This window comes from Bos indicus x Bos taurus, chromosome 25 (genome assembly GCF_003369695.1).
Source record: "Bos indicus x Bos taurus breed Angus x Brahman F1 hybrid chromosome 25, Bos_hybrid_MaternalHap_v2.0, whole genome shotgun sequence".
Classification (NCBI taxonomy): domain Eukaryota; kingdom Metazoa; phylum Chordata; class Mammalia; order Artiodactyla; family Bovidae; genus Bos; species Bos indicus x Bos taurus.
This window is the reverse complement of record NC_040100.1, coordinates 32,821,653-32,837,090: the sequence shown is the minus strand read 5'-3', so window position 1 is coordinate 32,837,090 and position 15,438 is coordinate 32,821,653. Positions and strand designations below refer to the sequence as shown.

Here is a 15,438-nt window from a genome sequence, read left to right as displayed (position 1 = left end):
TCCAGCTCACCTTGCTTTTTCTTTTCTATTTTTACATTAGCAAGGCACAGTGGTGTTTCATTTCTGTTGTGATATAGAGTTCCTCTTAAAATAAATATATTTAAATTGAAAGTTAACAATGACATCAGTGCGCTGTGGTTTAGACATAAATTGTGCAGATGGTAAGTGGTTTTGAATCCCAGCTCTGTCACCTCCTGGCTGTGTGGCCTTGGGTGGGTCATGTAACATCTCTGAACTTCCATTTCCTCATCTGAGCATAACTATTATTCTCTGGGGGTTTTGTAAACTGTTAAGTGAGGTAATGTAGTCAGAGCCCTTAAAACACCATCGGGCACATAGAAAGTACCACCAAAGTATTAAAAGTGTGTTTCTGACCTTTGGGAAGCGTGGAGCTGGTGTGGCTCAAGGGCACAGTAACTTGGGACTGTGGGCAATAAATAAATGGTAGCTGGTGCTATTGTTTAGATTATTTAATAGTAATGATGATGCGAAGAGCTGACTCATTTGAAAAGACCCTGATGCTGGGGAAGATTGAGGGCAGGAGGAGAAGGGGGTGACAGAGGATGAGATGATTGGATGGCATCACCCACTCAGTGGACGTGGGTTTGGGTGGGAGTTGGTGATGGACAGGGAGGCCTGGTGTGCTGCGGTTCATGGGGTCGCAAAGAGTCAGACACGACTGAGCAACTGAACTGAATAGCCGTCATGATCAACGAAGACATAAAATTTGCTGTATTGGAGGGAAATTCTTGGGGTGGAAACCTTCAGACAGCTCCATAGGAGCCAGTGAGACCCCACTGTTCAAATCTGTCCATTGTCTTGGTTCAACTTTCCAGGCTAAGCCGAGCATTCGGTGTTTCATTAAACCCACCGAGACACTAGAGCGGTCCCTTGAGATGAACAAGCACAAGGGCAAGAGGCGGGTGCAAAAGAGACCCAACTACAAAAACGTTGGGGAGGAGGAAGACGAGGAGAAAGGGCCCGCCGAGGATGCCCAGGAAGACGCCGAGAAGGCTAAAGGTACAGAGGGTGGTTCAAAAGGCATCAAGACGAGTGGGGAGAATGAAGGTGAGTGCACGCGCCACCGCCAGCCTGCCCGCTGGGCCGTCCTGTCTGGCACCCCGTGTGTGTCCCTGGGTGCGCCTGTCGTTCCAGACACCTGTGTGCCTCACTCTACACTGCCCGGCCTTTGGCGACAGCTGTGACCAGGCCCGTAGGAGCCTGGGCAGCCCGGGGCGAGGCCCTGCCCTCTTATTCCCTGCCCTGTGTCCCGTTTGTCAAAAGAGGGGATTTACTTTGTTATGAGGAGAATAAAATGGGCTAATGCACTTAACATGCTCAGAACAGTGCCTGGCCCATGTCGTAAGTGTCTCCCACTATGATTATTTCATAACTACTGTCATTATTATTGATAGTGTTGTCATCTTTATCATTATTGGTTCTTCCTTATAATCCTGATAACCCAGGACGATGATTTTTGACTGAAATCTTTATTGCCAGTGCACTGCAGGAAGAAAAATGGCCTAGGGCTGATGAAATCAGATGCTTTTCATACGATTATGGTTTGGGAGGGAATCAAATAATCAAATGCAACCCCCCAGATTCTTACACTAAGATTGTTTTCAAGCCCTCATCTGTTTAGAGTGAGGTGCGGTGGTGTTCGGCGCATTGGGGTCAAGAACAGAATCGTTTTGTCCTCTTCTCTGCCCTCGTCGAGGACGATTCTGGTTTACTTTTCACGTCCCTCTTGTTTAGACACTAATGCCTCCATCTGGAGAGCATTGTCAGCCCCAGGGATGAAGCAAGTCTGAACTGTTGCTTGTGTCATGGGCCGGGCTCACAGCCACACAGATGGGGTCTCTGGCCACGGCCCCAGACGCTCAGGGTGGAGGAGGTGATGGGGTCAAGTGAGGTGGGAGCTCTGCTTGCCAGAGGGGAGCTTCCAGCACACCTCCTGGGACAGATCCGGGCTCTCCCCAGCTCCCGCCTGCGTTCTCCTCAGGCGTGGGGGGAGCATCTCCTGTGAGCCCTCCTCTGGGTCCTGGGCTCGCAGCAGCTCCTCTGCAGCCAGCTCGCCAGCCCATCAGCCTGGACTGTGCGAGTCCAGGCATCCAAAGCTGGAAAATGGAGCCGCTCAGTAAATCAGTTGACTGGGAACTCATTTGTTTGGGGGAGTTTGCTGCAATTATGCAGCCAAAACCCACCCCCATCCCCACCCCGCTGGCCCCATTCTGATGATCTTGGCAGCTCTCTGCAAATGCCACAATCATATTTCGATGAATATAACCCAAGTGTCTCCCTGCTGCCATCAGCCCTCTTTTGAGGCTGAGATCTCCAGCATGCTTTTTTTTCTGTCCAAAATGTGCAGTAAGCATCTTGGTTTAGGAATTCCTTTCTGGTTCAGAAACCCTTTGCCAACAAATATCACTGTGGCGGGGAGGTGAGGGGTGGACACAAGGTAAGCCATACTTGTTTGCTTATTTGCATCATTTTTACTTTTTGGTCTAACTGGGGAGAAAATTATCTGCTGAAACTTTTGGTTTACTGTCCTGTAGCCACTCTGGGGAAAATGGACGACTTCACCCCATTTTGTACACTGTGTTCTCGTCAATTTTGTTTTGGAAAGATGCTACCTCTTTTTGTTCCAGTCCTTTTAAGGGCTGCTGTCTAACCAGGCTGGGGCTGTGACTAACCATGGTGTGGACAGGGGTAGGCTTGGCCTCAAACACACAATCCAGTGACTCAACTGGCAGCCTAGTCCTGGCGCAGCGGGGCTGCAGCGGCTCTGCAAGGCTGCCGTCCCCGCTTCCTGTTGGGATCCAGGGGGTGGGGGGTGGTCTCCCTGGGTAGGGGGGAGCTCCCTGCAGGCTGAGCCTGCCCTGTGTAGGGGGCACAGGGAGACATGTTCACCAGCCTCGAGAACCCTGTTTTCCAGGTGGTTACTCAGCCAGGGCTCAGAGGAATCTCCCGAGAGACTTTGTTTGGATGTTTGATGCCAACTTCAGGGTCCAGGGGAGTGTGGTTCTCCATGGCCCCCTCAGCTTTGTAATGCCCTCCTGTTTTCCTGGCCCAACTCATCGTAAATAAGCACAACTTTTGCAGGCCCATCCAGCAAAGAGACACCTAACTGGGCAGCAACAGGTGTATTCTGGGGCTCTTTGAATTGTTTATTTGACCTCTCAGTTATTCTCATGTTTGAAGGTGTGGCCGCTGGGTGCTCTCTCCTTAGACTCTCTGTGTTTGGGTGAAACCACACAGCTGTTAATTCCTGTGACTTGGAAGGGTGTCAGGCGCATTTTCTCACTTGGTGTCAAGCCAGAGGACAGTGTCGATGGGTAGATGGGAGATGTTACTTACGGTCCTGTCTCACCAGCCAGACCTACGTGTGCCTTGGAGGGTGTCCCCAAGCTCTGGACTTCATTGTCCCCATCTGGAAATTGCGACTCTAGGAAGTATAAAGACTTTTTTTTTTTTTAAACATGAGGATGTTAGGATTCTTGTGGTTATAAGATTTAAATATTCAACTCAGACTAACTCAAGCAGAAAAGGCAATTATTGTTTGTCTAACTGGGAGGCACAGGAGGGGCTGGACTTGGGTGCATAGATGACCATCAGCAGCTCAGGGCCCACATCCTGCCCAGCCACCAAGTGGAAAGAGAGCTGTAACTGAAGCCCGGGAGCCGAGGCTCACTGGTGCTGGTGGACCTGGCTTGCCCACCCTGCAGAGGGACGGCCGACACTGATTGGTCAGGCCAGTTGTGCGTCTGCCCTACGTGATGCCTTCAGAAAGAAACACATTCATCAGAAGAAGGAGGTGTGGGTGCTGGGCTCCCAGAAACAGCAGGTGCTCTCATAGAAAACCACAGTATTTCTGCGTACTCCTCTGTCTCCCTCAGGCCAGCTGCTCCCTTCCTTTGTCTTGTCTTGTTTTCCTTTCCATTCCCTTCCTGTTTTGAGACGGGACCTGTGGCTGTCTTCTCCTCCCAGATACTTCTCTGTAACGTGGTGCTTCTCACGTCGTCCCTGGACCCGGTGAGCTTGTTGACAGCCTTGGACTTATCGCGTAAAGAGATGCTGGCCCCAGTTCCCCCTGCATACCCCGTCATCCCCACTTCAGCAGTGAACTCTTTACTTAAAAAGGCGGCAGAAAGCATAGGAATAAAAAGGTATATGGTCACAAGTCACAAGTCTGCCATGACCTGATTTGAATGTGGCATCAACTTGTTTTTTTTTTTTTCGACAGAGGCAGCACCCAGAGTTCACACCTCCTCCACTTTTAAGCCCAGACAAGGAAGTTGTGTGAAATAAATGTGCACCCCTGGACCCTTCACTCCCATCCCCGGTTTGCAGAGAAATATGCTCTGCCTCAGGTCCCCAGTGATGGGCAACTCATTCTGAAACCAAAAAAAAAAAAAAAAAAAAAAAACCAAATCACAGGACCTTTTAATTTTTAGAAATTGAGTGCTGAAAGGAAGACCAGGGTGCCCTGGTCCCTCTGGCCAGAGGAGTGTGCACCCAGATGCTCGTTCATGTCTTAGTCTAACCTTCAGTCTGAAACGACAGTCATTTCTTTTTGGATTCAGTTAAAGCAGTAACTTGGACATGAGTTTGGGTGAACTCCGGGAGTTGGTGATGGACAGGGAGGCCTGGCATGCTGCGATTCATGGGGTTGCAAAGAGTCGGACACGGCTGAGCGACTGAACTGAACTGAAAGCAGTAGCTTAATAAGTGGACCTGAGACAAGAGAATGAATTGTTTTAATTTCTTGGTTGAAAAATATGGGAAAATAGGCTTTTTGCCTATAAGGAAAAGCAGCCATCAGTTTCGTGGCCTGACCTTCAAAGATGACTCCTCTCTTGAATCCCTGTGAGGGCATGGAGGGAACAGAACAGTAGTGGCTGTGAACCTGCCAAGTTAGCTGGGACTTAAGGAGTCCCAAGCTTGGCTTTATTTTTTTCCCCCCTTCTGAAGTCTCTACTGAAATGAAATTGAACCTTCTGGCCTCATTTTTGCAAAGCCAGAGCCAACCCCAGGCCTAGCAGGTTTCTGATGAGGGCGAGCCAGGGACTAGGTATCAGGCGGTCAAGGTCTGCATCCCAGACACCTATGACTCTGCCCCAGAGCTGCTGTGTGACGCTGGGCAAGTCATTGCCCATTCTGTGCTTCTTTACCCACAGAGGGGCCTGCGCGATGCCAGCCCTCAGGTTGTCAGAAATGAGAACCTTTAGTGCTTCAGCATTTAGCAGGTGACACATGAACACCGAATAGGAGCCCTGGCAAGACAGTGGAGCGAGAGCCCAAAGTGGGACTTGAGCTTGGTTGGGGGGGCGTGTGCTTGGTCACCCTGGCGAGTTTCTGTGGGTCCTATTTCTCTGTTAATTTCTATAATGAACAGTGAGGTGGTTAAGTATGTGTGTGCATGCATGTGTGTGTCTGTGTGTTTCTGGAGCAGGGAGTGGGAGAGGGATGGGCAGGCTGAGCCACTGGGATACAGAGGTGTGGGGGCACCAGCTTTTCCAATGGGCTTAACTAGTATAAGGAGAAGGATTGGAGGTCAGGTTAGACAAATCCTCTGGAAAGCAGCTTCCTAGGGAGAAAAAACAAATTCTGAATTCAATCTTGTACAATCCAGTGAAAAGTAATAAAAAAAGCAAAGGAAGGGGTACCACAAATACTCAGCACATACGCACTGTGTCATTGCCAGGCACTGCTGGCCTCTTGGAATTCTGCTCCAAAGCCGGTCAACAGCATGCGGTCCTTCTCATATCTCCTAGGTAACCAGCAAGGGCATCCTTCCCCTCCTCTCCATAACCTTCTTTCTAAGGCCTTCTTATCATTCCCTGCCCCTCTTTTTATCATCTGGCCTCACTGTGATGGCTGGAACATTGACCGCAGAGGGCAACTGAGAAAATCCTTGCGTTTGTCAAGTCAAAGACTGTTGGGAGGTCAGGCCTGCCATTTCCCTGAAAAGCACTTCATTTACCAAATATTAATCAGATTAGAATGCCCATCACCCTGGGAAGTTGATGAATTATGGCTGTTACTAAAAAAAAAAAAAAAAATCCACAGTGACAGAGTACTGGGAAAGCTTAGGGATTTGGCCAGAGTTGTCACATGAGGGGACGGAGGTTGACATCCTTGGATCCTGAGAGTCTGCAGGCCTCTCCTGCTCGTTCAGCGATTCGCACAACCATTACTGCCTTCCAGCCCCAGAAAGCTTCATCCTCCCAAAGCGAAACCCTACCCACTAAACATCTCCCTGTTCTCCCTCCCTCCTGCCCCTAACAGCCTCTACCCCACTTCCTGGCTGAGGCATTTGACCACTCTAGGTGCCTCATATAAGTGGAATCAATACAGTGTTTGTCTTTTTGGGACCGGCTTCTTTCACTGAGCATCCCAAGTACCCGAGATTCATCCGTGTTATAACATGTGGCGGGATTTTCTTCCTTTTTAAGGCTGACGATATTTCATTTTTTGAATAGACTCCATTTGGCTTATCTTTTCTTTTTTAAATTTCATTTGTTTTAATTGGAGAATGATTAGTTTACAATATCGTGATGGTTTTGCCATACATCAGTATGAATCGGCTACAGGCACACTTGTGTCCCCTCCCTCCTGAGCCCACCTCCTGCCCCATCTCCCTCCAGGTTGTCACAGAGCACCGACCTTGGGTGTCCTGCATCATCCATCAAACTCCCAGCGTTCTCCATTTTAAGTCTGGTCTTTGTGTCTCCTTTGCTACCCTGTACATCAGTACCATCTTTCTAGATTCCATATATATGCGTTAGTGTATGATATTTGTCTTTCTCTTTCTGCCTTGCTTCACTCAGTGGTCACCTGGGTTGGTTGCACCTTTTGGCTGCTGTGAATATGGATACGCAGACACTATTTTGCTGAAGAGGTTTTTGTGGAAACAATAGAGGCCAAGCAAGGTCCAGCTGGGGCTTGCCGAAGCTAGAGGAGCTGGACACTTGAGTTTTTGCTCCCAGCCTGGCAGCTTCACATCCTTCCACTCCCAGAGGCCCGAATCAGTTGTGTGAGGGGTCCCGCCACTGCCAGGCTGGATACTGGAGCCTTCAGGCTTGTGGGCCACGGTGCCTGGCACAGAAACCAATACCCCACAGATGCTGGTTTACACCGTGCAGGTAGTTTGGGAAGAGGAGCCCACCTCTTGACCCCTCTGTGCCTTGGTTTCCTTTCCATAAGCTGTAGAGGTTCCACTAGACCAGTGTTGGCCTGACTGTGGGATGTGGAGATGGCTTTGGGTGGGACAGAGAGAGAGGGCCTTGAAGACCACAGTGAGAGGTTTCTTGTCGGGATCTCAGCTCTGGGGGGTGGGGTGGGGGAGCCTCGTGGTTGGTGTGTGCCTTTGACCTCCTCATGTTCTCCAGACACCCCTTTCCATGCGTACAATAGGCCTCAGGATTTTCTGTTTATTCATCATGTGTATATTTTTCACAGTTGCTCTCTATCGGTACTGGTTTTATGCTGATAGTAGTAATTCCTAAAAATATTTTATTTGAAAATAATTTCAAGTTTATAAAAAGTGAAAAAAACAAAACAAAAATAGTGTAAAGAACACTTGTTTAGCCACTTGCACATTTTAACATCTTATACCCCATTTGCTTTCCTATCTGTATTTTCTCTCCCTCTCCACACACTGTCTGTCTGTCTGTCTCTCTCTCTCTCTCTCTCTCTTTCACACACACACACACACACACACACACACACACACTCCTTTTTTTCTGGATAGGTTGCATCCAGCACACCCCTTCCATCCTAAACTCTTGAGCCTGAATTTTCTGAGTGCAGGGCGTTCTCCGCTGGGACCACTGCACAGTTAGCATCGTTGTAATGGGTTCCTTCTGCCCAGGTTCTCCATTGGCCTGATGACACCCTTTGTAGCATATTTCCTCCCTCCAGGGACAGAATCCAGTCCAGGGTCAGATTGTACCTTGGATTACCACGTCCCTTTACCACGTCCCTTTACCCTCCTTTACTCTGGATATTTTCACAGTCTGTCTTTCTCTTTTCCAACTTTGACAGTTTTGAAGAATACAGAATCTCCCCCACCTTTGTTTTAATAGAACGTTCCTCATTCTGTCTTGGATGTTTCTTTCTGATTAGGTTGAGGTTAAGCGTTCTTGGCTGGAGTCTGGCACAGGTGACATGTCCTTCCCAGGGTGTCACTTCTGGAGGCGCATGATGCCCTTCTGTCCTTCATGGGTGATGTTAATTTTTGCCAGCAGGTGAAGGTGTGGCCCAGCTTCTGCACTGTATCATTACTTTTTCTTTTAGGAGCTAATTTGCAATCCATGGGAAACACTTGGACATAATGCAGATATCCTGTGCCTCATTAAAATCTCCCCTTAGAACCTGCCTGCACAGATCCCCTTCCTGTTGGTGGGGATGTAAATTGGTGCAACCACTCTGGAAAATAGTATGGAGGCTCCTCTAAAATGTTAAAATAGTGTTATCAGACGAACCAGCAATGCCACTCCTGGGCGTGTATTCAGAAAAGATGAAAACTCTAATTGGAAAAAGATACGGGCATCCCAGTGTTCATAGCAGCACTATTTACAATATCCAAGACATGGAAGCAACCTAAGTATCCACGGATAGATGAATGGATAAAGAAGGTGCGATGTATATACACAATGTAATATTACTCAGCCATAAATAAGAGTGAAATAATGCCATTTGCAGCAACATGGACGGACCTGGAGATGGTCAGACTAAGAGAAAGACAAATATCGTACGACAGCTCGTATGTAGAATCTAAAAATATATATACAGATGAACTTACAAAACAGACTCACAGACAAAGAAAACAAACCTATGATTATGAAAGGGGAAAGTGGGGGAGGGATAAATTAGGAGTTTGGGATTAGTAGACATACATTACTGTATAAAATAGATAAGCAACAAGGACCTACTGCATAGCACAGGGAACTATATTACTATCTTGTAGTAACCTATACAAGAAGGAGAAGGCAGTGGCACCCCACTCCAGTACTCTTGCCTGGAAAATCCCATGGACGGAGGAGCCTGGTAGGCTGCAGTCCATGGGGTCGCAAAGAGTCAAACGCAACTGAGCGACTTCACTTTCACTTTTCAGTTTCATGCATTGGAGAAGGAAATGGCAACCCACTCCGGTGTTCTTGCCTTCAGAATCCCAGGGACAGCGGAGCCTGGTGGGCTGCCGTCTATGGGGTTGCACAGAGTCGGACACGACTGAAGCAACTTAGCAGTAGCAGCAGTAACCTATAATGGAAAGAATCTGAAAAAGAATATGTATATGTTGGAGATACAGCAAGGTGACATATATGTATACTAATGAATCACCTTGCTGTATACCTGAGACTAACACAGTGTTGTCAGTGAATAGCACCCCCCTTAGCTGTGGCATCATTGCCGGTCCTTGCTGAGTCTTTATCAGGATCGCAGGAGAAGGCTGGTTTCCCAGTGTCAGCGCTCGGTACTGCACTGCAGGCGAGATTCCTGCCTCCTTCCCATTCATTCATCTATCTAGCCTTGGCACAGACTCACGGATTCCAGTTTTTTAGTGGTTTGTATTTCAGTACTGTATTTAATTAATTGGGTGCTCACAACGTCCCAGATTTGACCCTTGAGAACCCTTTCAAGCTGGCTGCTACATCTTTGTGATCTGCCCTCTTCCTTTTTTTTTTTTTTTTTTTAACAGTTGTGACACTTTGTGTCATAATAAGGTATTCCAGGTTCATTTTCCACCAACTCTGCCCTTCCTCAGGGTTAATTTCTCTGGAAAGCCCTGTTCCCTTTCAGCGTCAATGACTGAATGGTTTTCAGCAGGCCGAGATCTGGGCACCAGATGTGCTTCTGACTACATGGGGTGTTCTGCTATTTGAACCCTTCAGTGAACAGAGCTAGGAAATACATGCAGGTATATATACAAAATGCATGTTACCAACATCTCCAATTCCAGTCAGTCCCAGGAGTGTTTTTTCTTGAGTTGCCCCACTCGTTTTGATGTCTCTTCCTTTACAGTGAGAGGCTGGCTTCTAATGACATCAAAACATTTACTATTTGCTCAATCCTATAACACATCTTTATGAAGTTTCAGAATTGTTTGATAAATCAAGAGTTGTTTACAGTTCCCTGCTCCTGCCCCCAAATACTTCACCTGTTCCTAAGCTGAAGGTATAGACTGTGTCATAAACTATTTGGGTTTGTCTATCTTTCCTTTCTTTCCCCCTTCAGGATAGATATGGCATTCATTTGAAATATATTTTATATTTTAGTCTCGCTCTCTCTTTTTTTTTAGTTAAAGGTTTGCCCTTCCCATTTTTATTGATTTAATTTATTTCTCTCTTTTAAAAATATAGTTTGGAACATTAACCAACTCAAAACTATGCAAAAGCATTTGTTCAAGGAAATATCCTTCTTCCCGCATACCTTCCATCCTGTTCCCCTCCCTCTTGTACATAACGAACTTATTGTTTTCTGGAATATCCTTCCTGGGTTTCTTTGTGTAAAAAGAAGCAGAGGTGTGCATGCTTTATTGTTTTCCCTTCTTTCTCACACTCAGAGTGCAGTCCACCATATATGCTCTTTGGCCCTTGGCTGTCTCCGCGTAGCCCTGCCTCCGGAAATCGCTCTGTATCAGTTCACAGTGGCCTTCCTCATTCCTTTCCCAGCTGTGCCATGTGTACCATGATCTATTCAACCAGTCTTTATGCTCGGACATTTAGGTAGTTTCCAGTATTTTGCAATTACCAATAATGCTGTGGTGAATGCCCTTGTGCCTGTGCATTTTCATATCGTTGGAGGTGTGTCTTCCAAATAAATTCCTGCAAGTGGGATTGCTCAACTGAAGGATATAGAAGTGATTTAAAGTTTTCTTTGAAAATGTATTTAAGTAAAAAAAAAAAAAGTGTGAGAGTTCGAATCAAATGATTAACAAGTAGTTCAGGCAACGGAGACACGGCAGAAATGGTAAAAGCAGGCCCATGACTGAAGTTTGAGCAGAGCTGGACTAGGGCTTCCCCGGGGGCTCAAGTGGTAAAGAATCTGCCTGCCAGTACAGGAGACGTAGGACACTTGGGCTTGATCCCTGGGCTGGAAAGATCCCCTGGAGGAAGAAATGGCAACTCACTCCAGTATTTTTGCCTAGGAAATCCCATGGACCGAGGAGCCCGGCGGACTGCAGTCCATGGGGTCACAAAGAGTCAGACACAACCGAGCATGCATGCACAGCGCACAGAGGACTAGGTAGAGCTTCAGTCCCTTTAACCTCTAAAACAGAAACCTGGTGGGCTAAGTGGGGGCTCCTGGTACGATAACTGAGGTTCAGATGGAGCTCCCTGGGAATTCATCATCAGCGTGTGGAATCAGAGAAAACCTGTCCACGTGAGCCCCCTGGTCTGCTTGCCCTGGTGGCGGCAGCATGGTGCACGTACCCTGGGAGGGGAGTGAGGCCACACCAAGGCAGGCATGATGTCAGCAGGGAGCTGTATAGAACCATGCCAGACATCCTGATGGGGCATAAAGAGGGGTGCCCTTTGAGCTTCCATCACCAAGGCCAGATCCTCATCAGCATCCACTTTTGAAGATGGCTGTAGGGTCCATTTTGGAACAGTGAGACTCTGGTGAGAACCTGTCCTCTAAAACCTGTTAGCCACTCCTCTCAGGCCCACCTGGCACTTTGCATTCAGTTTCCAGGAGCTGGCAGACCTGGGTAGGGATCACCGGTTTCAAGAGTTTAAAGGACAAGGGAAGACCTGCTTGGCATTGGAAGAACTGTTGTGTATTTTACCTAGAAAACTACGTGAAGCAGCTCATCCTACACTTACGCCTGTTGGAGGAGTTGTTTGTCGGGGGGGCGGCGTGGGCGGTATGGGGGTGCAGCTGTGAGAACCGGGGTGACACAGCCAAGGTTTGGAAGCCTCGTCGTGTGTGGAGAGGCCCTTACGGGCCTGATTCTGCACCAGGAGTGACCTGGGAAGTAGGAGGGGGGCAGACTTGGCTTCTAGTGCAGATTTTCTAGCTGTGTGAAGAGTTACTATCAAACTTCCCTGGCGGTCCAATGGTTAAGATGCTGCACGTCCACTGAAGGGAGCATGAGTTCGATCCCTGGTCAGGGAAGTTCCGCATACTGCATGGTGCAGCCAAAAAAAAAAAAAAAGTCATTCTACTTCTGGGTTTCTGTTTCCTCATATTCAGTCTCTAGGACCAAACTAGTGGTTTTCAGGCCATTTTGTGGGAAGCTGCAGAATTCCTGAAAGGAGCTTCAGGGGCCTCTGTGGAGGACATGAGGGGACCTGTGGTCAGAGATATTTGGGCACCCGCCCAGCCTGCCCCTGGAACAGCTCTGTGCTCATCTCTTAGCCTTGGGAAATTGTTCAGAATCAGTGTGCACTTGCTAACACAGTTTGGTGAGCGCTAGGCTGACTTATCTTCAGCCTCACCTCTGCTCCAGAACTCTCAGAGTGTCCAGGGAGATTAAAAAGCCACAAAGGAACAACTACATCACAGTAGATGGAGGCACTAGGACTTAGCCCTGTAACCCTGGGGAGTTCTCGGAGCTGAGTTCCTGCTGTGTCAGCCCAGCAGACCAGGAGGAAGGGTGGGAAGCAGGTCAAAGGGTCACAGGGCAGACGTCAGAGGCTGGCACCATTGTCTCACTTGGTAGTCTTCAGATGACATGTCTCAACAGTAAACACATATGTAATTCAACATGCATCTCCCCAATATATATATATACGTTTATTATGGACTATACGTATTTGTATTAATGTGCAAATGTTACGTACATCATAACATGAAAAAAATAGATTTTTTAAAAGATAATAGTTAAAAATAAGGAGGTTTTGCCTATCAAATCATCTTGCATACCCCCTGGGATATCTGCACCCCACTTGGGAGGAGATGAGAGTTGTTGGGAGGCCCTGAAGGAGGCTAGTGGAGGGAGTATGGGAGGAAGGAAGCAAATGGTGCTTCTCAGATGGCAGCGCCTCCTGCCCTCTGCCGTGGCTGTGGGCTGCATGCACTGTGGTTTACTCAGTAGCTCTTGGTGAATTGACTCAGTGGTTTTGTCTTAAATTTAGCTTCATCCTAAGCAGTAGCATCCACAAAACAGACTTTCTGTGCAGTTAGGATTTTCTTCTAATGCGTGTTAAACACAGACTGTGCAAACACATGGCACTTAAAACTGGCGTGTCAACCCCGACCTGTGTGATGGGGCTGACCCCGTGGGGGACTCTGACCTGTGTTGTCTAACTTCAGACCACGCTGGGAGGGAGGGGCCTGGTGAGAGCAAGCCCCTTCCCCCAGGTCCAGGCCCATGGTTGGCGTGGGGGGGAGTGCAGTCTTCCCAGCCAGAGGACAGTCGCAAGCACAGTCACCTTAACAGTCCCAGAAGGGAGGCCAGGATGCAGCCCACCCCCATCAGGACACTGCACACACATGGATCGCAGGTTGGAGGTGCTCTACACATCATAGCTGCTGAGCGTCATTGCCAGCCCTGCTTGGCCCTAGGCAGACCCGTCAGACATGATCCACTCCAGGGTTTTGTATTGAGCATTTGCCTTATGCCAGGCCCTGGACTAGACACTGCAGTTCTGGTGGAGGACAAGACAGATACGGCAGCTGCTCTCATGGAGCCCACATCCTAGGGTGGGGAAGGCGGACAGGAAACAAGCAAACCAGTAGAGAATGGAAAATCCAGGCGCAGGTTTCTCCCGAAATCTGAAAGTAGAGACTTTTAGTGAGAGAAGATGGTGTAAAGCCAGGATGCAGTTCCCTTAGCACACACCTTGCTAACAGATGCCCAGAGTAGATGGACCCCAGGCACCAGCACAGCTCACAGCTACGGCAGCTCAACACTGAGGTGCTAGCGACCTCTGATTCCCAGGAAGGAGTGTGGCGGGGCCGCGTCCACACTCAGGGTGCACGCTGCCTCTGTAATGACTGCTGCAACACCAACGCTAAATGCTATTTCTGTTTTTCTCCTATTTTTGTAAAAGGGAAAGTCCTTTTCAGGTTTCTTTTGGTTAGAAAAAACAGGTACTAATACAGGTCTTTCCATAAAAGCCAAGTGGCCTAAAAGCAAAACTTTAAAAAGTGAGGATACCTGTAGTTATAAATACCATAAAGTAAAATCAAGAAGAGTGGGGAGGGGACATCTCTATGGAAGAATTCCAAGTAATTTATGTAGCTGCCCTCCCTTAAGGAGACAGAACATAGCTCTGTAATCCTCAAGTGTGAGCTGCGCTTAATGACTTGCTTCTGAAGGGTATGGGATGCAAGGAGGAGGAAAAGTCCCTCTCCAGTGGAGGACCCTGACCAGCTTTCCCTTGTCCAAGTGATGCAGATGAACATCCCACATCATAAGTCATGTTGCTAGGCTGTGCCCTTGATAGGATATGATGAGACAGCACTTCCTCTCTGTGGTCTTCCTCCCAGAAACCCATAAGCCCAGTCTAATAATAGGAAGAATGTCGCTGAAACCCAGATTGAGGGGCGTCCTAAAAATGCCCAACCAGACTCCTCAATCCATAAGGTCATCCGGAGGAAGGGAGGTCTGAGGAACTGTTTCAGCCAAGAGGAGCCTAAGATGTGACAGCTGGATATAACATGGTTATCCAGGCGGGGGTCCTGGAACTTAAAAAGGATATTGGGGAGAAACGAGGGAAATGTGAAAGACGTATGGAGTTGAATTCATAGTAACTTGGAGAGGTAGAGGGAAAACCGATGGGGAGGGTGTCTGAGAAGACATCCCTGAGACGGCGACGTTCAAGTTGAGTCTCAAGTGACGTGATTGAGTGGTGCCTGGGGAGGGAAGACTGGGGTGAGAATGTTCCAGGCAGAGTAAGCAGCCGTGTAAAGACCCCGGGGCAGGAGCAAAGCCATGCGGGTCCAAGGCGAGTGACAGGAAGCGCAGGACAGCTGGTGGGGCAGAGAGGGCCCGGGGGTGCAGTCAGCGGTGGTCAAGGGCCGGGCCGTGCGTGGCCTTGATACCGTGGACGGCATTTGGATTTTGTTCTGAGCATGATGGGAAGGCTGAAGGGGACCTGGGTTAATTTCTGCTTAAAATCACTTGGTTCTGTGTGGACAACAAATTGGGGTTGGGGGTGGGGGCAGTGGGCTCAAGATAAGCAGTGGGAGGCTCTTGCTTGGGTCAGGGGAGACGACGGCAGAGCCCGGGTGCTTGCCTGTCCTTCATGAGGGGACACACAGGTTCGTCATCCTTTCCCCTCACCGTATTTCCTGAAGATGGGGGGCAGCCCTTGAGCTCTGGTTCTAAGAACTAAGTGTTTGATGGTCCACACGCACTTGTTGAGGAACTCTATTATAACAGGGACAGCTCACGGCACAGCCACCATCCACCTTGAACTCAGGACACTTTCCTTCGTTGGTTCAGACCTTTTTCTGAAAATGAAAATGTACACGGTGCTCAAG

At 48.4% G+C, this 15,438-nt stretch overlaps 1 protein-coding gene across 5 annotated transcripts in view; it reads left to right on the top strand.

Moving 5' to 3' along the window:
• CLEC16A (C-type lectin domain containing 16A) overlaps positions 1 to 15,438 on the top strand; it is a 234,178-nt gene that overhangs the window by 62,863 nt on the left and 155,877 nt on the right. For 3 of the 5 annotated variants that reach the window (XM_027526428.1, XM_027526427.1, XM_027526431.1), the window contains one exon: positions 837 to 1,068. In XM_027526428.1, the coding sequence (XP_027382229.1) occupies positions 837 to 1,068 (232 nt within the window). The remainder of the gene's footprint in view (positions 1 to 836; positions 1,069 to 15,438) is intronic. The other 2 variants (XM_027526429.1, XM_027526430.1) reach the window with 1 other exon arrangement.